Source organism: Gobio gobio, assembly GCF_949357685.1.
Source record: "Gobio gobio genome assembly, chromosome: 8".
In the NCBI taxonomy this organism is placed as follows: Eukaryota; Metazoa; Chordata; class Actinopteri; order Cypriniformes; family Gobionidae; genus Gobio; species Gobio gobio.
In genome coordinates this window covers 32301868-32322956 of record NC_137114.1, presented here as the reverse complement: position 1 = coordinate 32322956, position 21089 = coordinate 32301868, and the positions used below count along the sequence as shown (strand labels likewise).

The following is a 21089-nucleotide window of genomic DNA, read 5'->3' as shown; positions in this document are numbered from 1 at the left end:
GCTGCTCTTGCCCCCTCATGCTGACCTGCCGTCTCACAGGGACAGGTGGAGGAGGATCCCGTGGCAATCCTAAAGGCAGACCATGCTGCTGCCGCCCATCCTAAGGTCTGCTTTCTGCTGTGTGTTTACTGTAGTTCACCTGCCTAATCCCACCCTTGACCTGCTGTGTCAAACTTGCCATTGTGTTGTGGAGTGTTGTGTTCGCACCCATCCCATTTCATCGACAACACAAAGTCCCCAGCCGTAGAGCTCATAATTACGAGAGATGGAATAACATAATAGCAAAACCGACAATCTGGCAAATAGTTATATGGGTTCATCTAACATTTCAATAGCATTGGATTGTTATTAACTTGCACTGACAGTGGTTGTGCTGTAGTGTTTCCTACACTTCCTTCTCATGTGCCGCTGTACTTATAGAGTGTACTGGTTTATCTACAATCATAACATCGTATACTAACAGAGGATAGAAGCATGTGAACTGGAACACAACTCCATCCCATCAATGGATCACTGATCTACTATCTCCTACTGTCAGCCCTTCACAGCGGTAGAGTTCATGTTCAGACCAGTGTGTGTAGGTCAAGCATGAGTGCAGTGGAATCAGACATGCCCAGACAACCAGAACATCGGGCTTGTAATCTGACCCTGTCCATCATTTGAAGCCTGAGTTGGCTTCATCTACACCTGCAGTTCAACTCACCCCATCTTGCATGACAGTCCACAGCATTTCAAGCTCATTTCCCACTATAGATGTTGGGAAGCAATGCTATTTTTTGGGCTGATCTGGGAACTGTTTGTACCCTAATTGTTATTCTGTTAGCAGATGTCTCAGACATCAGACCACTTTTATGTTATTAAATGATAGCCGTCCTTTTCCCATAAGTGTGGACTAATGCATGCAGTGGATTTGAAGTGTGTCAGTGATGTTTCTTGTTAAAGGCCTATGTAAAGTCACAAATAATGAGTTGTGTACCATTAATGACTGGTGTTGTTCTCTTCACAGGTGAAAACGGAGGAGCAGATAGCTGCAGAGCAAGCATGGTATGGCTCGGAGAAAGTGTGGCTGGTCCACAAGGATGGATTCTCTCTGGGTTAGTACAAAAGCCATGAAAATTGAACTCTGTCACTCAAACTATGTTATTTATGTTTAGGACAACATGGCATTCTCTGCTCATTTATCTTTTGTAATTTGACTTATTCCTGTGTGGAAAAAAATTGAGCTAGAGTAGAAGAGAAAGTCATTTTAGAGATGGAGAACATTATTACATTTCGATGAATGATTATGGAAACATTTTCTCTTTTAGAATATTGTGCAATAACACCAGGGACGTTTATTACAAAAGGATATAGGGCCCGTTTTGATTTTCTGTCATTTTTAACTTGCGAGATTCATTACTATTGAAATAAGGAGTGCTTTAATGGCACTGCAATATTAGAAGTCTATTGTAATTTTGTTCCACAATGATGTTTTGGGCAATTACTCATTCAAAAGAAATAAAAACATTCACATTGTTCTCTGGTATTCTCACAGCAACTGTGGTGAAGACGGAGACTGGCAGTCTACCAGAGGGGAAAGTAAAAATCAAACTGGAGCAAGATGGGACAGTACTGGACGTGGACGAGGATGATGTAGAAAAGGTTAGTTGTACAGGCTGATTATGTCCATCTCAGTGTGTGCAAATAAAATATTTTATTTATAGTGTAAAGTTGAAATGAAATAGTTTTCTAAATGCATGTTACAGGTCTTACTGTGAACAATTCCTCCATGCATGTTTCATTACTTCCGTTTCATGTTTTTATTATAATTAAAATAGAATTTATTACGATTTGTTTCACAAACAAACAGTTCTTTCTTCATTTTGTGTTGAAAATGACTTCTGATTCAGTCAAAGATCTGATTCTAACCAATTCAGAATGCGGTGCTTTTTGAGTGTTGCCAGGAAATAGAGTAGAAAACATGCACTTTTCATCTCATCTAATTTCATCATTTACAGTTCAGATTGCAGACTCACAATGGAAAACAATGATTCATTTTACCGTGGCACTGTGGAGAGAAGAAGAATAGATGTATTTTAACGAATCTTGAGGTCTGCAGTGCTCGTGCACAGGATTATTTGCAGAATTCTCCTCCTGTCTGGCCTGAATCCAGAGGGTTAGGCATGCACAGGTGGGCCCTCGGCACATGCAGAGGGTGGGAGAAACTGAAGGCAGGATATGGGTCATAGAGAAACAGGTGGGATTTGGCCCAGTTTTTAAAACGGACAGATTGACTAATAGAGACACAGATACAAGTCTAATAGTTTGGCAGGTCAGCGTTGCCATTTTCAGAGTTTGTACCATTAGGCCTTGACGAGACATATGCTGGGAGATATTATCAGTTCACTTCCTGCCTGGCGCAGTTGTTAAATTTGCATACCTCCCGGTGAAGGGCAGCTCGGAGCTGATGATTTCCATAATGTAAAGACTGACCTCAAATCAAACTTTTGAACTATCTGTTTGATGAGGGAATTGCAAATCTGGATCCAGAGTTGAGCTTGACAAGTTTTAAATTGCATTAAACACTTGGCAATGAAGTCTTGAGGTTATTATGGTTGAGGCACCTCAATTTAAAACCTCTCACTCTCTTTCTCTTGCCATTATTAAGGATTTTTTCCACTCTTCATATTCTTAATTTCTTGCATTCTATGACCGTTAACATTTTCAACTCCCTCAACCCAGGCGAACCCGCCGTCATTTGACCGCTGTGAGGACTTGGCAGCTCTGCTCTATCTGAATGAGTCCAGTGTCATGCATTCTCTGCGCCAGCGCTATGGAGGAAACCTCATCCACACACACGCGGGGCCCAACATGGTGATCATCAACCCTATCAGCGCCCCCTCCATGTACTCGGAGAAGGTGAGAGCCTTTGCATGTTATCTTTCACACTCCTCGCATCTAAATTAGCTTAAGCCCAAAGTATACTTCAGCCGTCCGTGTTCCATGACGGTCCTGTACTGTCTGAGTGACTTAATTTTGGTCATCAGTAGGGCCTGTTGATTTTTGTGGCCGTGCCGACGCTGCGCATGCAACTACGCATGTGCGAGTGACGAGTATTTAAAAAAAAAAAATCCACTAGATTTTCCGTCAAATGCATCTTTCCGCAATCACGGCTAAATGAGTTTACTTTGAAAGGCTTACGCGCTGAACTTTGCTCAAGACGGGGCGGACTTGGAAAATTAAGTATACCCGGGCCTTTACTTTCCTATTGTATAGTATCCGAATACAAAATATTCATGAAACAGAAGGTGGAAAACACTCACATAACCACCTAGTTCTTCATCAAATGCATTACATACTCCGTATCAGTTCATTATATTACAGTATGCGATTGTGGACAAAGATATTCATTGTGGCAGCAATGCAATGCACCATGGGTATTATATTTTATACAACTCTACAACTTGCCCCTTCGTTTGGTTAAACGCAATAGGAAACCGGCAACTGAAATCTGCTAATGAGCTTTATTGGATTTCATGCAAGATAAAGTACTAGCCATAAAATGTAATTACAATACAGAATAGAATTTCTTTCGGTCATCTGTCCTAATTAAGTGATTTTTCATTATGGATCAAGTTGATTATATGCCGTGATGAGTGTTTTGTGCATTCTAAAGCTGAAACTATGATATATATGAAAATGTAATTTCACTTGTGCTGGAGAGGCGGTTCACACGAACTTTCTTTTCAAATGAACAGCTATTGATTTCCCTTCATTGGTAAATTAATGTTTGTGGGTTTACATTTGAGGCTTTCATTATTGATTTTTCTGTTGTACAGAAAATGAACTCTCTGTAACACATTAAGATTCTTAGATGATTAGCTTGGCCTCTAAGCTCCTTGCTTTTGTTTTTCCCACAATGATCTTCATTAAGCTTGTCCACATGCTTTTGTTTTCTTGGATACGAGGAATAAAGAAAATTAATATGTTTGTCTGTGTATTAGAAGTTAATTTTTTCTCCCTGTCTTTTAAGGTAATGCACATGTTCAAAGGCTGTCGACGGGAAGACACAGCCCCCCATATATATGCAGTGGCCCAATCTGCCTACCGAAACCTTTTGACAACAAGACAGGACCAGTCCATTGTGCTTCTGGGAAAAAGCGGCAGTGGGAAGACCACAAACTGCCAACATTTAGTCCAGTACCTGGTGTCCATCGCCGGAAGCACCGGAAAGATTTTTACTGGTAAACTCTCTCGCTCTCACTCTCACTCTCACTCTCACTCTCTCATACTCATACTCTATCACTCACTCACTCACTCACTCACTCACTCACTCACTCACTCACCAATCTGAATTTTTAAAATAAATTTCAAGTGAAATCAGGTGTAAAAGCATTAGAATTTAGAGTAAAAATCATATGTAACTGTTTAGGGTTTTTTTTGTGACCGAGCTTAGAAAACAATATACTTTAAGAATTGCTAATATTGGCCAATATAATATTGAGCAGTCCCATTTTTAACTACATATTATTTCACCATGTACTTGAAAAGCTTGAACAGCCTGTGGTAAAGGGTGAATGGAAGGGTTTCATGTGGTCACTGGAAATGAGCTCGTACAGCATGGAGAGGATGAGAGAGCTGGGAAGAGGGTGACAGATGAGGGCTGTGTTAATGATGCCCACTAAAGCACTCTGATAATTAGCCATCATCAAGGCCTGCTCAGCCCCTGCTTGGTCAATAATGACCTAATGAAGACTACAGTGCTCATCAACTATACCATTAAAGAGGCCGTGATGTTATCTGCATGTGTTCAACTCTCAATGCAGATCCTCTCTTCTAGCGCAGTCACATTAAGGAGTGAGTCCTTAACGGTTAAATATTAATCTGTCTCTCCTCCAGCTGAGAAATGGCAAGCGGTCTACACAATCCTAGAGGCCTTTGGAAACAGTGCCACCTCCATGAACAATAACGCAAGCCGTTTTTCCCAGATCGTCTCATTGGATTTTGACCAGACTGGTCAGGTGGCCTCTGCCTCCATCCAGGTTTGTGGATATACATAGTACTGGGTCATACTAAATAAATATGCCAATTTTATAAAAGAAAAGAAAAGAACATTACTTAAACAAGGGTGGCAGGGTGGGTAGATGGATATTTATTTGGCACAATGCAATTTTTTAACACTTAGATTTAGTAGTCTAGTTTAAATTAGTAGTCTTATAAATTGATTGAAAACATAATATAGTATAACCTTAATAGTTTTAATAATAATCTCAGTATTAATATTTTAAAAATCACCCTTTTTATATATATATATATATTACACATTTGTTTTTTCTGTTCAGTTGTAAAGTTTTGTTAACTTTGCACATTTTAGGACTCATACATTTCTTTCTTTTATATGTAGACCATGCTGCTGGAGAAGCTGAGGGTGGTGAAAAGACCAGAGACTGAGTCCACTTTTAATGTCTTTTACTACATGATGTCTGGAGCAGACAGCACACTCAGGTGAACTGATAATTTTATGCAGATTGAAACCAGTGTACTTTTGCTATTTAATTTGATCATTTATTTTGTCTGGAACCCAGACAAAATAAATGAGAAGGCTTTCAGAGCTCTCAGAAAGCTTGCACTATTGAAGACATCTGTATAATGACCGTATGATTTAATTGCTTGATTGTATTTCAATTTTCCTGCAGAACGGAGTTGCATTTTAACCACTTTGCAGAGAACAGTGCTTTTGGGATTGTGCCTCAATCTAAGGTTAGTTTTAAATAGATGGAGTTTGCCAGCAGCAGAAACAAAATCATTAAAAAAAAGGATTTTTTTTTTTTTGGGGTGTGTGTGTACACAGCCTGAGGACAAGCAAAAGGCATCACAACAGTTCACTAAACTGCAGGCAGCTATGAAGGTGCTGGGCATTTCCTCTGATGAACAGAAAGCTCTGTGGCTCATCCTTGGGGCCATATATCATCTTGGAGCAGCAGGGGCCACCAAAGGTAATGCAATACTAACCCAATCAGACTGGGATGCATCATGGAGTTACTTTCAAGCAAACCCAAGTCACCAATAAGCATAAACCCCCCTTAGCAAAGCGTATTTATACATTTTAATTTCTTGCTTTGATTCTACGTCTCCCCTTTAAGCCCTGCACTGCTGTCTCGGTGCTAATTTAGTTCACAGAAGTATTCGACAACTTTCTCTTTACACATCAGAACTGGAGAGCATTAATGAGATAAAGCAGTTAAAGCGCCTAACAAGCACAGAAACAAAGTTTATTAATTAAGGCCGACTTACTGTCTGCTTACTGAGCTCAAACGGAGAACAGACAAGCAGCTCAGGAAACAGTTTGATGTTGAGGAGTTTAGAGATATGTGCGTTTCTTTAGCTCTAATGAGGATGGATGGCTCAGTGTTCACAGTCTGTGATATCACTTCCCCCTCATGCAGTCAGAGGATGATGTATTAATGAACCTTTTAATCACCAGACTCCAAACTGTACTATCTGCATGCTGTCTACTAGTCCACAGTCATGGCAAACTCAGAAATAGCTGGGGAATTTTCCTGGAAATTAATGAAATCTTACATCATGGACATTTCTATAGATGATATATCTTTTTTTCATTGCTCTGAAATATTTCTTTGGCTATAAATTGCTGATTTTGTGAGTGAAATTTCTATAAAATTATTATTTATAAAGGATTACCCAGTAATTAACCCCTAATGTGTGTGTGTGGGCTTGAATTTGAATAAATGGCCTTCTGTCTGTCTTGATTTATATGCGATGTGTTCTAGTTTTTTGCTGATATATCGCCACTGCAGTCACTGAATTCCTCAGTATCTGCAATGCATCCATTCGTTCTAGTCTGGTACTTTTTCCTGTACCTGCATGTCTCCCCTGTATCTCTTTCAGACAAATGCGGTCGGGAAAGCCTTATTTCTCACAGGAGTTACTAATACTGCTTCAGTGCCCTGAGTTGGTACTGAAGACTAACATTACCTGACACAAAACGTAATAACTGATAAAGCTTCTTTTTTTTTAGCAACTGGTTCAGAACAGTGCTTTAAATGTTTATAAGACGTCTTTGTCTTGTCACTCAGTTGTACTTGGCTGTTCGTACAGCAGGGGGCAGTGTTGTTCTGGCTTATTGTGTCATGTTTGGGAACTGTATTTACTTTGGTCAAGTCTCTTGTTATTCTTCTCAGTACAGGCAAGTAAGTACTGGTAAAAGACTGTAAAATATTTATTTCATAGCACCTCGATATACACTCTCTTTCAAAGTTTTGCGCTCAGTAAGAATATAGAAATCTTACTGACCCAACTTTTGGATTGTAGTAATAGTACTAGTGATAATAATACTGGATTTATCTAAATTATATATTATAACTTAAGTAATTTATAAAATATATAAAAATTTACAAGAATTTTAATTACAATATATGAATTGTTTGAGTCTAATACTAGCCCTGATATATGGCATTATATCATCCATTGGCCACTCTGCTCTATAGACATCATCTGCAATATTTTTATCAGACAGGAAAAGCATGCATCGTCGATTGCTAATTGACAACTAATTAAAGTGGAAATGTGTCATGAGAAAATGCATGGAAGAGCCAATAATATGTATGTATATGCGAGAGTTTGTGCTAACCATTGCATTCTTGGTTGAAAAATATCTTTCATGTTCTAACATCTTCTTCTCTACTTGCATGTTGCATGCTGTTACAAAGCAGAGACTGATGAAGGTAAAGAGCTTGAATATTATATATCAGCACAAGCAAACACCTCATTTGTGTATGCGTGTGTGGTTTTATGCTGTTATCATGGTTGCCAGACATTTCCATTTGCATTCTTATTGTCTTCTTTTCTTTCTACTTTCATTTCTCTGCTGGGCTTCTTTTCTTTCAGAGGTTTATAACCATGTCTTAGTCTTGAAGCCTAGATAAAACTTTGGTGGGAATATGTGCGGGTGGGGGTGGGGAGCGTCGTAACTTTGTTGTCTTTTAAAGCCCAGGCTCTCTGATGTTTCTCCATGTTGTAGACTTTTCATTTCTGCAGTGCTTTTCTGTTGTTAAGACGCAAACACAAATAAAAAGCCTGTTCGCTCTCAGTTCTTGTTTATTTTTGGCATTCATCTATTCCACCAGAGGCCTGCGTTGTGTTCTCTCTCTCTCTCTCTTGCGGCAACTTCACTGCAGCTTGCGTGTCACTCTTTTTGTGTATAACTCTGTGGTTTGCTCTGGGGTCAGTCGGAGCAATATCTGCTGGAAACACTTGAAAATCCTTCGAAGGATTTTAAAAAGCTGACACATTTTTTTGATGTCTATTAAAACGCACAGACATCATCAGACCAATTTTGACAGTTGTGAAACTTTTTTTTACAGTCAGTGGTTCTCAACAGTGGTTGTCAAAATGTACACTAAATATCAAAAAAACAATTCCCCACATTTATTTAAATTGATTCAACCAAATCTTATTTGATTAAATTAAAGGGTTAGTTCACCCAAAAAGGAAAATTATCCCATAATTTACTCACCCTGAAGCCATTTTAGGTGTATATGACATTCTTATTTCAGACGAATACAATCAGAGTTATATTAAAGGTCCCATGACGTGTTTTTTTAAAATAATTTTTATAATGTTTCCTGAGGTGTACTTATATTGTTAGATTTATTGTTGATTTTTACATCATAAAATATATTTGTATTTGTCTGTATTCAACTTATGAAGAAAGTGTAATGCCTCTCGCAGTTCAAAACCCTACATCCAACGTCACATCAGTTACGTTTTTTTTCACAAGTTGAATACGGAAGGCGGTCCACCGGAAGCTAGATATTTTACTTTTATAAAGTTTTAAATATGGTTATTTTTCTTACAAAAACCCATCGATTCACTTTAGAAGGCCTTTATTAACCCCCCTGAGCCGTGTGGAGTACTTTTATAATGGATGGATGCACTTTTTTTGGGCTTCAAATTGGGCTGCCATTTATTGCCATTTTAATGCTTGGATTAGCCAGGACATTTTTTAATATAACTCCGATTTTATTCGTCTGAAAGAAGAATGTCATAAACACTTAGGATGACTTGAAGGTGATTAAATCATGGGGTCATTTTTGGGGTCATGGGGGCATTTTTGGGTGAACTATTCCTTTAATCTAATATTTATGTTTAAAAAGTCAAATCATTTTATTTATTAACATTACCATGAGCTGTATAAGGACAATGATATGCACAATTTATAACCCTGACATTTAATGTAAAAAAATATATTTCTGAAAGCATTTACCAAGTAACAAATGGATTTGTATGAAAATCCCACAGAGATTGACTGAACAAAATACGTGGGAAGAGTTTCTCCTCCCGTTTTCAAAATTTCTAAATAAGCATAATCACACTGTAAGTTGCATTGTATTGTCCACGGCCTGAACAAACCTGCAATATTTTTTAAGGTAGTAACCCACCAGCTGAAAACCACTGCTGTTGTCCTTCCAAAGAGTATTTGGTTAAAAATGCTTCTATATTAAAATTCTATATTCTAGAGATAATATAACTTCATAAATTATATAATCAGCAAAATTGTGTAAGACTTCCCTCAGATACCGTAAGAGCCCCACAGTCATCAGTGCTGCTTCACTTGACATGGTACTCATCATGTCCCTGTGCATTTCACAGCGGGCCGGAAGCAATTTGCACGTCATGAGTGGGCCCAAAAGGCGGCTTACCTCTTGGGTTGCACCCTCGAAGAGCTCTCGTCTGCTATCTTCAAACACCAGCCCAAAGGAACGTTGCAGAGATCAACCTCATTCCGCCAAGGACCAGATGATGTTGGGACAGGAGACAACTCCGGTAATATCTTTTATAATACAAGAGCGCTGATACAAATGAAAAGGCTTTGGCAGGGTTAATACTGAAACTGGTGTGGATGTTTTCTCTCGCAGCTCCAAAGATCACAGCTCTGGAGTGTCTGGAGGCCATGGCTGCTGGGCTGTACTCTGAGCTCTTTACTTTGGTCATCTCACTTGTTAACCGGTAACGTTTATTTCCTCTCATGGTCAGGACATTAATTTACTTTTTATTAATCTACTAAACCTGGTTTATTTTCAACCAACGTAATGTGTTTGCCCAACCAGTGGCAGATAGGGGAATGGGGAAACATGTTTGAAAACAGTTGAGTCATTCTCAAAAAAATTTCCTTTTTTGTAATAAAAAACGAGTTTAGACAGTAAATAAACACCATATATTAGTCATTATTCAAAAATATATGAAATAGTTGTACTCTTGCACATTTATTTTATTTTATTTATTTATGTATTTGTTTGTTTGTTTGTTTGTTTGTTTGAAAGCATTAAGTGCCCGAAAATGCCATTGTCACTTTCAACTGGTACACCATTTGACATTTTTATAGTTTTTATATTATATATTTTTTTTAAGGATGTTTTAGTTTTGGGTTAAGCATTAGTGCAAGGTCTAACCAATGGGGAAAAAAAAGCAAAATACAACAAGCTAAATAATTAATTAAATTGTCTTTTGATTGCCCGTCATTTGTTATCAATGTTAAAAAAAAACTATATTTTGCTGAAAAAATTACTATAATTTTGTTTGGTGGCACTAGTTGTCACATTTAAGGCCAAATAATGTCTCTTTCCTATAATGAGCCTAAATATTAGTAGTAGGAATAGGCTTTTAAATTGCCTACAGTACATCCCATTCAATTGTGAAAAAGGAGACCTGTATTGTTTTAGGACTCTAACTTACATTAAATATGTATCTGTTGTTTGTTTGTGCTGGTTTAGAGCGCTGAAGTCGAGTCAGCATTCCCTGTGCTCTCTGCTTATTGTGGACACTCCAGGATTCCAGAACCCAAAGTTAGCAAAGCGTGACCGTGGCGCCACCTTTGAGGAGCTGTGCCACAACTACGCCCAGGAGCGTCTCCAAACGCTTTTCCACGAACGCACCTTTGTACAGGAGATGGAGCGCTACAAGGAGGTGCAGCTGTCCATTCTGTTACACCCATCAAATTATTCCTTTTTTCCCCCCCTTAAATTATACTCTCAATTCATTTCGACCGAGAAATCAATGTTGATTTTATTAACATGTTTGTCTAAGCTGTCATAATCAAATTTGCTTGCCTTGTTACCAAAATCAATATTAATTCAAAATACATGAGCCAATCATAGATTCCATAGAGATAAAGGTGCTGTAAGCAATGTTCTGGAACTCCCAACAGACTTTAAAGAAAATGAAAATAAATCTATTTTTGTAAATACATGGTATAGATCTTATCGTGAATGATTTATCCATGTAGGTTTTATTTGTACAGTTTTTTGACCTTGTAATTTTTAATCAATGTCATAGCTCACTCTTTTGGGGACTATGGCAGACTTCTCTTTGGTGACACATACCAATCAATTCATTGGTTTAAACCCCGCCCCTTCACAATCGACTGCAAGCTCGCATTAATTTTAGAGTGCAGCACCCACATCTCAAAATCCAATCAACTAATGAATATAAAAAGGTTTTTTTTCACAGAGACCAGCCTGATATTTCAGGACACTGAATTCAGTGAGATGTCTGAGTGCCATTCCATACAATATGTTTCTTACAGCACCTTTAATCAAAAGTCTTGAAATTATTTTCATGCTTGAGTTTTGATCGATTCTGATTGTAAGCCTCTTGCATTTTTTGGGGGTCCAAAAGCCTGTAAAATCATAGAACAAGAGATATTCTAATTATTAGACTATTGAAAAAAATTGAAACTTTTAACCTGAAATCAGTTTGCAATCATAGCTGACTAACACTCCCTCTATCCCTCTATTTAGGAGAACATAGAGCTTGCATTAGAAGACATAGAGTCCAGTACATCACTGTCTGTAGCAGCTATAGACCAAGCCTCAACTCAAGCATTGGTAAGAAACTTTCTCTCCTCCCCTCATCTCTTCTTACCTCTTCAGGTTTTTGTAGTGCATCCCAGCCTGTCCCCAAAGGGGCTTTATCTGGAGAATGTGTGCTTTCAGTCTCTGCACTGACTTGAATCGCTGATGTTTTCCCTTGTCTCCCACAACGTTGGGGAAAATTAATTTTGACTGCCTGAAAGTTCTAGTCTGTGACTTTTTTTTGTCCTTTAGTATGTCATTTGAGTGTGAACTCTACCTTAAAGTTGTTATCTGTGGCGACAAGTTATTATATTGTCATATCTAGCCAGTCGTTGTCAGGAACGTGACTTTCTGGGATGTTAATGAGACCCGAGATGCATGTATGTGTGGGGATGGGTATTGAGTGGGAAGCGCCCCCCCCCCCCCCCCCCCCTCCTCCTAAGGCACAGTGTTCATGATCTTTGCTAATGAAAGCACTTTTGATGACATTGTCTCTCTCACAAACGGTTGGGATTTTGCTAAGTAGTCCCGTCAAATAGAAAGTGTATTGGCATCAGACACATATATGAGGATTTGTGCATATTTCTAGCTTAGATATTTTTTTATATTTATTTTTTATTCTTTGATTTGACAATAGAAACTATAGTTTTGGCCGCATTTCTTCTTTGTATGTAATTGTGTAAAATATATATAGCACATTAAATGAGCTACAATGGGATAAAGGCACACTCACCGTATAATGATGTTTAAATGTGAGATTTAGTGATGCATGAGTGGAAATGCTCCTGCAGATGTTTGTCAGTTATGAAATACAGAGTTCTGAACGGTAGACTAGATGTTTTTTTTAGCCTGTGATGTTTTTTTTTCAGGATCTTTTTAATAATAGAAAATGCTGTTCATAAATGTCTTTAACTTAAGTGCAAAATAGTAACTGTAGTGTGTATTCTTGCCCGAACCTGTATGAGTATTTTTCTCAGCACTGGCAGCTTTATACTAAATACACTCATAGGATAGGGAATTTTATTTAGTAATTTTCTAGAGATTGCAGCAACCAATTTTCATTAGTATCTCAGGTAAACATCTTAACTTAAAAAGATTGAATTAATAGACTTATAGAGGCATCCTCTGCTTAAAGGGGTTATGAACTGGATTTTTTACAATTATTTTAAAATGTTTCCTGAGGTGCACTTATAATGTTAATACGAGATAATATATAATATATTTTATATAATTATATTTTTATATAATTATATAATATATAAAAAAATCACAATTTAGAAATAAATGGCTATTTTCTACCCTGATTTTAGCCCTCTGATTTGAACGATCTGTTTGAAGGGGTGTGTCTGCTGTGAGACTTCAGTGTAAACACCCACTGCTGTGATTGGCTAACATCTTTGCATATGAAATAAGTATTACATGTGTTACCCTCTCGAATACTGTTACTTCGTTTTTACTATTACAGCTGTCGGGATTATCGAAAAGTGAAAAGTGTTGATTATTGCATTATATTTAGATCTATTCCCATTAAATGAAAGGTAGCAGTGATGTGCATTTGAGCAGATGACCGACAGTCTGTTGATCGTGTGAATGCAGTGATCTCATCATTGCAATGTTATTACTGCACTCTCATGAATGCTTTCACCATGAATAATGCAAACACGATGTAAATGCAGTAAGAGCTTCGTTGTGTAGTGTAACCACATCATTGATTACATAACTGGAGTTTTGTGTCCAGATAAACTTGCACTGTGTATTTTGACAGCTTCAGCAATTGTAAAGGGAGTGTTCTTTGATCGCTTTCTGTATATAATTTAATCACAATTTAGATAACAGATTATTTTCATGCTACTAAGAGATACTATGTGAAGTTGATCGTTTAGTCACTGGCTTGATTTATAAGTTGAATACGGAAGGCGATCTAGATACTTTACTTTATAACATGTTAAATATTTGTCATGTTATAGATATGTTTTAGATAATTTTCTTACACAAACGCATCGCTTCGCTTCAGAAGGCCTTTATTAACCGCCAGGAGCCGTGTGGAGTACTTTATGGATGGATGCACATTTTTGGGCTTCGAATTTTGGACTGCCATTTACTGCCATTATAGTGATTGGATTAGCCGGGACATGTTTTAATATAACTGTATTCGTCTGAAAGGAGAATGTCTTATACATCTAGGATGGCTTGAGGGTTAGTAAATCATGGGGTCATTTTCATTTTTGGGTGAACTTGAATTTGAATTCTCAGTTCATGACCTCTTTAAAAAAGAATTTTATATTAGAATGGGTGAGTGATACATGACCGTTTGCAAAGACTGTTACAAATGGACGTCAAATGAGTGTGTTATTTATTTCTCTGACAAGAAGTATCACTATATAGTGTTTCGAGTGCCCCCAGTGGTTGCGGTCACCAATTTCAGATTTGCGACTTAGATATACAATAGTTACAGGGTTTTCAAACTTTGTGATACCAAGGACCCCCAAATATGATGAATCTTTTATGAGGGTCCCCCATCCTGAAATCCATCTATATATTTTTTTTGTATGAAAAAAACATTTAAACTGTTAGATAAATAATAAGTGCAACATTATAAATACAATATATTGTTTCCAAACTTAAATTGGCTATACTTGATGTTGGATGTATAAACCTGAATAAGTAAATCAAAATTATTTGTATAAGCAACTTTCACAATAAATGTATGCCTTACCACCCCAGTGAGCAAGATAAAGGGGATTATAGTGAGAAAAAACTCACTAAAGATACAAAGCAAACAAACAATTCTGAAAAGTATGTATACAGCAAGAAAGGTGAGACCCATTTAGAAATGAAACCGTTAGAATGTTTGGTAGACTTTAACCATTTTTTCTTTGTCTTTTTATTCTCTGAAATTTTCTGGGGACCCCTTAGAACCTTCCGGAGGACCCCTGGGGGTCCCCGTACCCCAGTTTGAAAACCCTTGCAATAGTAGATATACAAACACACACACAGGCCTGTGCAGTCATATAATCTTTCCCTACTTTTTCAATTTAATAAAGTTTTGAAAGAAATTCATAAATTGTCAAATGAGCACTTTAAAAATTAAGTAATTGAAAGCACTCGTTAAAACAACCCTGAAGAGTTAATTAGCCAGTTTGTGCCTGATGGAAATAGTACTGAGGCATAGTGATGACGGTCTCATCAGTGTGAAAAGTAATATTCAAAGACATATTCTAAGTATATTTATAAGCCTATGTAATTGCTGTAAGTTCTTTGCACTGGTCTCAGCTGCAGTTATTCCGCAGCCTGCAAAGTGTCAGTGCAGTAATGCAGAACAAGGGAGAAGCCATTACTGGTATTAATTGCTTAAGTAGACAGGCAGAGTGTAAGGTTTAAAAATGCCTGCCTGGCTGCCCTGGAGCTCTTACTTAATACAGGCCTTTAATGAGGAGCCCAAGACTAATAGCTCATCTTTCCCCCCCTCGTTTTCCCTTTCTCTCTTATTGTATAAAGGATAGTAATTGCTTTCATGTAATGACTAATGTTGTGTTTGAGGTCATTATCGAAATTTTAAATGAAAAGTAAATGAAACAAAAAATGCACAGCCTTGATGAATGAAATGGGCTTGAATTGTGAGTAAACAAAGTTCTTGAGAGAGATTGAGCATGTGCATAAGAGTCTAATGTCTTGTTAGTCACACTGATGACTCATTTGAACAATGTCATTGGCAAAGAATCTCCAAAAATGTGGCGTAACCTTGAAGAGAGTGATGAGAGGAATGAGTTGGTAGTGTTTTTTTCATAAGGTCTGAAGGGGCTTTTTAAATGCGTTAATACTGTTTGTATATTGTGTGTGTGTGTGTGTGGATAAGTGTTTATGTATGCATGCTTGCTTACACATTGGCATGCTTGCTTACACAAGGTTTCTTTATTTCATTGGTAAAGCCTGCTGTATCATATTTGATACACAAATTTCTAATGCCTCTAAATGATCAACATGATCAAAACTTTACTGAAAAACCTTCTGTTGTCTGATTGATAGTTTATTTTTAGTTTAGTTTATATAGCCCTTCAGTTCACAGTACACTGCTATGAAATCTATACTGCTTTTATAAATATAACTTATATTGGTAATAATATTTCAAGATGAAAACTTACTGGACTAAAACAACTTAGGTTTACTTGATTATCCATACAACATTGTGTTAAAAATCATGCCGATTAATCATAAAACAAAACATTTAAATATTAATATAAATATCATCATATTAGACATATTATTGGGAGATGTAGTGACAACTGATATATATTTATATTTTATAAAATATTTTATTTTATAAATGTAATCTGCTATACAGCACTCATTGATTTACATTACAAGCTTTCAGAATTTCATTTGCACCAAATTGCATATTTTTGCATATTTAGCCAATTTGGGCCTCTAAATAAAATGAAGGTGTTTTTTTTTTCTCCTCCAGTATGAGCTCCGTATTCTCACTATATCATACTATATGAGCTATAAAAGTCTGATGTATCAAATAAAATACTCAACAAAAACACATTGTCTAAATGTTGAATAAACTGTTCCATTTGTCTGGCTATTTTGTCAGGCTGTCAGGAAAATTATTTACACTCTGGCCTAAATTGGGGGCTTGTCCGGGATTTGAATCGGGTATGTGCCCAGTTTATATACAGACCCCAGTCTACAGTCGCATGTGCATCTATATCCATGTGGTTTAGGTACGGACACTGGCCAGGACAGATGAGGCCAGAGGCCTGCTGTGGCTGATGGAGGAAGAAGCTCTGCAGCCCGGGGGCTCAGAGGAAACTCTGCTGGAAAGACTATTCAGTTATTACAGCCCTGTGGATGGAGAGACCAAAGGTCAGAACACAATACACCTCTCAAATGCCCACCCACAAACATACCAATTCTTATATATATGTTTATGCATGTTCATGCAACCTCATGTGTTCAATGCATCTCTCAGGCCCTTCCTTGCTGCTGAAGAGTGAGAAGATACATCACTTCCTGTTGGGTCACAGCCATGGGACTGACTGGGTGGAGTATGATGCTCGGGGATGGTTGAGCCATGCCAAACAGAACCCTGCCTCTCAGAACGCGACCATTTTACTGCAGGACTCTCAGAAGTAAGACCCTCATAATTAAATAACTAATAATATCTGCCTGCTGTTACATAAATTTACTCCATCTCTGCAAACACTGTGAATTTGTAATGTGAAACATTTATAAGTCAGTAATACATCTGAGGCTTTAATGTCTCCCAGCATTTTTCCACTAAAATAAAAGCTCTATGGTTTAATGTTTAAAAGCAAAACAATTCTTCCTCTGCAGGAAGAATATCAGTAGCTTGTTTATGGGACGTTCAGGAGGAGCCACGGTTTTGTCAGGTTCTATTGCTGGGCTTGAGGGCGGATCACAGCTCGCCCTGCGCAGGGCCACAAGCATGAGGAAGACCTTCACCACTGGCGTGGCCGGTGTTAAAAAGAAATCCCTCTGCATCCAGATTAAACTACAAGTGGTAATTACTTAAAATGTGAAAATTATATCCATATACTAGTGCATTCAAAAGAGTTAGACAGAGCGCAACCTATTATAGACCCCCTTTACTGGAACAGAATGCAGGGTTCTCAAGAGACTCTAGAACTAAAACTCAGCATGCTAATTAAAAACACCACCACTACAATATGTAGAAAAATGTTATGGCCAATATGGATATTTTTGATGGCCGATGCAATATCTTGGAGTGCTGATGGCTGATATAAAGCTGATATATTACATCATACTTTTCCAATAGCGCTTACTTTCTTTAAGATTGAATAATTTATTCAACACAACTGTTAAGCAGAAATGGTAAACTAGGGAAGATGGAGAATGCCGCTGTCAGGCTAAAGGTCCTGCTTCCACTTATCGGCCAAACTGAAAAACGTATCATCCAATAATCAACCAATATATTGGCCTTGACGATTTATATTGCTGACCACTATTCATGATCCATTAGTATAGGTCCTCACATCAGAAAATATAATGTGGTCAAACAAAAAAAAAACTTTTTTGAACTTAATGTGAGTATGTTGTTTGTTTTCTCATAGGATGCTCTGATTGACACAGTGAGGCGGTCCAGGGTGCACTTTGTGCATTGTCTGCTGCCTAAAGCAGAGACTTTGACTGGGGATGTGAAGGTGCTAGGAGGACCCTCACCTCGCTCTGGGGAGATCGAGGCACACGGAGAAAGCTGTGACAACGGCCTCATGCAGCTGGATGTGAGCTTGCTTCGGGCACAGCTCCGTGGCTCCAAACTGCTCGACGCCCTCCGTATCTACCGCCAAGGTTAGAGTTTAAAAAGCCAGGCATTAAAAACGCAAGATAAAGACAGTAAACGACCCTCGTTATAGATCTGTGACCTTTATTTTGAAAAGAATGTAGAAAAATCTATGAAGATAGGAAAGATTTGAAAGTTCAAATTTACCATGCCGGTTTGACTTTTCCGAATAACGTGTTTTTCTCCCAGGGTTTGTTGACCTTTGGAGTTTTCTAGGGCTTATGTGGTCAGGAACTGCCTAGTGTTCTATTTGTAAAATTTTTTTGAGACATTCATAGGCTTATTTTGTTCAGTGCTTTAAAAGAAAATCAGCAAAATGCCATTGGAAAATGTTTTGGCACATTTCAGTCCAAAGCCCTGAATAAGCAAAACATTCTTAAGATAAGCGACTGACCAATGCCCTCATCATTGCTCTCTGCTGAACCTACACAAGCCCTGTAGCTTTCTAGAATCTCACACGTCCTTCTCTTGTAATGCTCCTGTCATTTGGCTCTTCCCATCCTCAAGGTTATCCCGATCATTTAGTCTTTTCGGAGTTCCGCCGTCGCTTTGATGTGCTGACTCCCCACCTGACGAAGAAGCATGGGCGGAACTACATTGTAACTGATGAGAGAAGGGTGAGTGTTCTTTTATGTGTGTGTTTGTGAGTGTGTTGTTTCTCCGAGTGCTGTTTGGCTCCTCCTTCATGAGCTGCTCTTCCATGTAATTGATTATGACAGTGCTCAGGGCAGAGAGCTGTGTTGTTGATTAATGGGCTGTAGTACACATCTTTTCCCTCTTAATCTCGGCTGTGCTCTGGTGACAGGGCAATAAAGGCTTTAATCAGGGCCCAGAGTGACGACTCTATCAGTGGCATCTTGTCCTATCACTGACCCGCTTCTGTTATTGAGCCTACGAAGACCTGAAATGTCTTCATGTCAACTTCGTGTGTGTGTGTGTGTATAAATATAAATATAAATAGACTACCAGTCAAAAGTTTGGAAACATTAAGGTTTTTTAATGTTTTTAAAGTAGTCTCTTATTCTCACCAAGGCTGCATTTATTTGATCAAAAATACAGCAAAAACAGTATTATTGTGAAATATTGTGAAAAATTTGAATATATTTTTAAAATGCTATTTATTTCTGTGATTCAAAGCTGAATTTTCAGCATCATTACTTCAGTCTTTAGAGTCTCACTAATATGCCGATTTGCTGCTCAAGAAACATTTATTATTATCAATGTTGAAAACAGTTGTGTACAATTTTTTTTCAGGACTATTTAATGAATAGATAGTTCAAAAGAACAGCATTTTTCAGAAATGTAAAGCTTTTGCAACATTTATAAATGTCTATACTGTCACTTGATCAATTTAATGCATCCTTGCTGAATAAATGTATTCATTTCTTTAAGTTATTTCCCCCAAAGGTAGTACAATGTTACAAAAGCTTTCTATTTCAGATTAAAAAACTGTTCTTTTGAACTTTCTATTCATCAAAGAATCCTAAAAAACATTTTTTTACACAAGTGCTTTCAACATTGATAATAATCATAAATGTTTATTGAGCATCAAATCAGTATATTAGAATGATTTCTGAAGGATCATGTGACTGATCAGTAATGAAGCTGAAATTTCAGCTATGCATCACAGGAATAAACTGCATTTTAAAATATATTAGAAAAATGTTATTTTAAATTGTGAAAATATTTCACAATAATACTGTTTTTGCTGTATTTTGATCAAATAAATGCAGCCTTGGGGAGATTTAAGAGACTACTTTCAAAAACATGAAAAAGTTTGAGTTTGAAAAGTATGAAGCAAAATACAGGGAGTGCAGAATTATTAGGCACGTTGATTTTCTGATCAAATTTTTTTTCCAGGCACATTTGACCAATTCCAAACCACAGTAATCCTAATAACTACTATTGATTTAGTATTTAATAATGTATAAGTGATATATAATTGTTCATGAAGGCTGGAAATGAAAATCACCTTATATTCAGGTGTGCAGAATTATTAGGCATGTTTTCTTTTACAGATAAATTGAGCCAAAAAAGAGATTTAACTCAGACTGAAAAGTCAAAAAGTATTAAATGCCCATGAGAAGGATGCAATACTAATGCAATACTAGACATTGCAGTTAAGGCGTGACCATTGGACAGTGAAATGCTCGTTGGGTCAGCAGGATCTGACAAAAACAGGTGGTGAAGAAAAGACACCTGTTAACTGCAAAAGAATTAAGAATTAAGGTGAAGAATTAAGGGTGAAACCATCAGGAACCCTTTAGTCTCCAGCGCCACCATTTTCCAAAGCTGCAACCTACCTGGAGTCTCCAGAAGTGCAAGGTGTCAGGATCTCAGAGACTTCAGTTAGGAAAAGAATCCTAAAAAATGACCCCCACTAGATAAGAATCACAAGCTGAAGTGTTGTAAAATACATGAAGAAGGTTTTTTTATAGGCTTTATGGACAGATAGGTTGAGAGTGACTCTTGAAGGACCAGCACCACATCCTCTAGTACCACTGTTTGAAGAATTAATCTTCCAGAATCTGGCAGTACGTTTTGGGAGTTAATTTTTAGTCCATCTCTGCAAAACGGACTTCAGGATGGACTAAAATGAACTCCCAAAACGTACTGCCAGATTCTGGAAGATTAATTCTTCAAACAGTGGTACTAGAGGATGTGGTGCTGGTCCTTCAAGAGTCACTCTCAACCTATCTGTCCATAAAGCCTATAAAAAAACCTTCTTCATGTATTTTACAACACTTCAGCTTGTGATTCTTATCTAGTGGGGGTCATGTTTTAGGATTCTTTTCCTAACTGAAGTCTCTGAGATCCTGACACCTTGCACTTCTGGAGACTCCAGGTAGGTTGCAGCTTTGGAAAATGGTGGCGCTGGAGACTAAAGGGTTCCTGATGGTTTCACCCTTAAT

General features: G+C 37.6%; 1 protein-coding gene across 16 annotated transcripts in view; it reads left to right on the top strand.

Annotated features, from left to right (window-relative positions):
• myo18ab (myosin XVIIIA b) overlaps positions 1 to 21089 on the top strand; it is a 107123-nt gene that overhangs the window by 39661 nt on the left and 46373 nt on the right. For 9 of the 16 annotated variants that reach the window (XM_079824578.1, XM_079824579.1, XM_079824576.1 and 6 more), the window contains 19 exons: positions 40 to 105; positions 1007 to 1094; positions 1535 to 1641; positions 2722 to 2898; positions 4013 to 4223; positions 4879 to 5021; positions 5384 to 5484; positions 5676 to 5739; positions 5831 to 5975; positions 7710 to 7724; positions 9652 to 9825; positions 9918 to 10008; positions 10773 to 10965; positions 11799 to 11885; positions 16577 to 16718; positions 16825 to 16984; positions 17190 to 17376; positions 17948 to 18185; positions 18685 to 18794. In XM_079824578.1, the coding sequence (XP_079680704.1) occupies positions 40 to 105; positions 1007 to 1094; positions 1535 to 1641; positions 2722 to 2898; positions 4013 to 4223; positions 4879 to 5021; positions 5384 to 5484; positions 5676 to 5739; positions 5831 to 5975; positions 7710 to 7724; positions 9652 to 9825; positions 9918 to 10008; positions 10773 to 10965; positions 11799 to 11885; positions 16577 to 16718; positions 16825 to 16984; positions 17190 to 17376; positions 17948 to 18185; positions 18685 to 18794 (2499 nt within the window). The remainder of the gene's footprint in view (positions 1 to 39; positions 106 to 1006; positions 1095 to 1534; positions 1642 to 2721; positions 2899 to 4012; positions 4224 to 4878; positions 5022 to 5383; positions 5485 to 5675; positions 5740 to 5830; positions 5976 to 7709; positions 7725 to 9651; positions 9826 to 9917; positions 10009 to 10772; positions 10966 to 11798; positions 11886 to 16576; positions 16719 to 16824; positions 16985 to 17189; positions 17377 to 17947; positions 18186 to 18684; positions 18795 to 21089) is intronic. The other 7 variants (XM_079824569.1, XM_079824567.1, XM_079824574.1 and 4 more) reach the window with 2 other exon arrangements.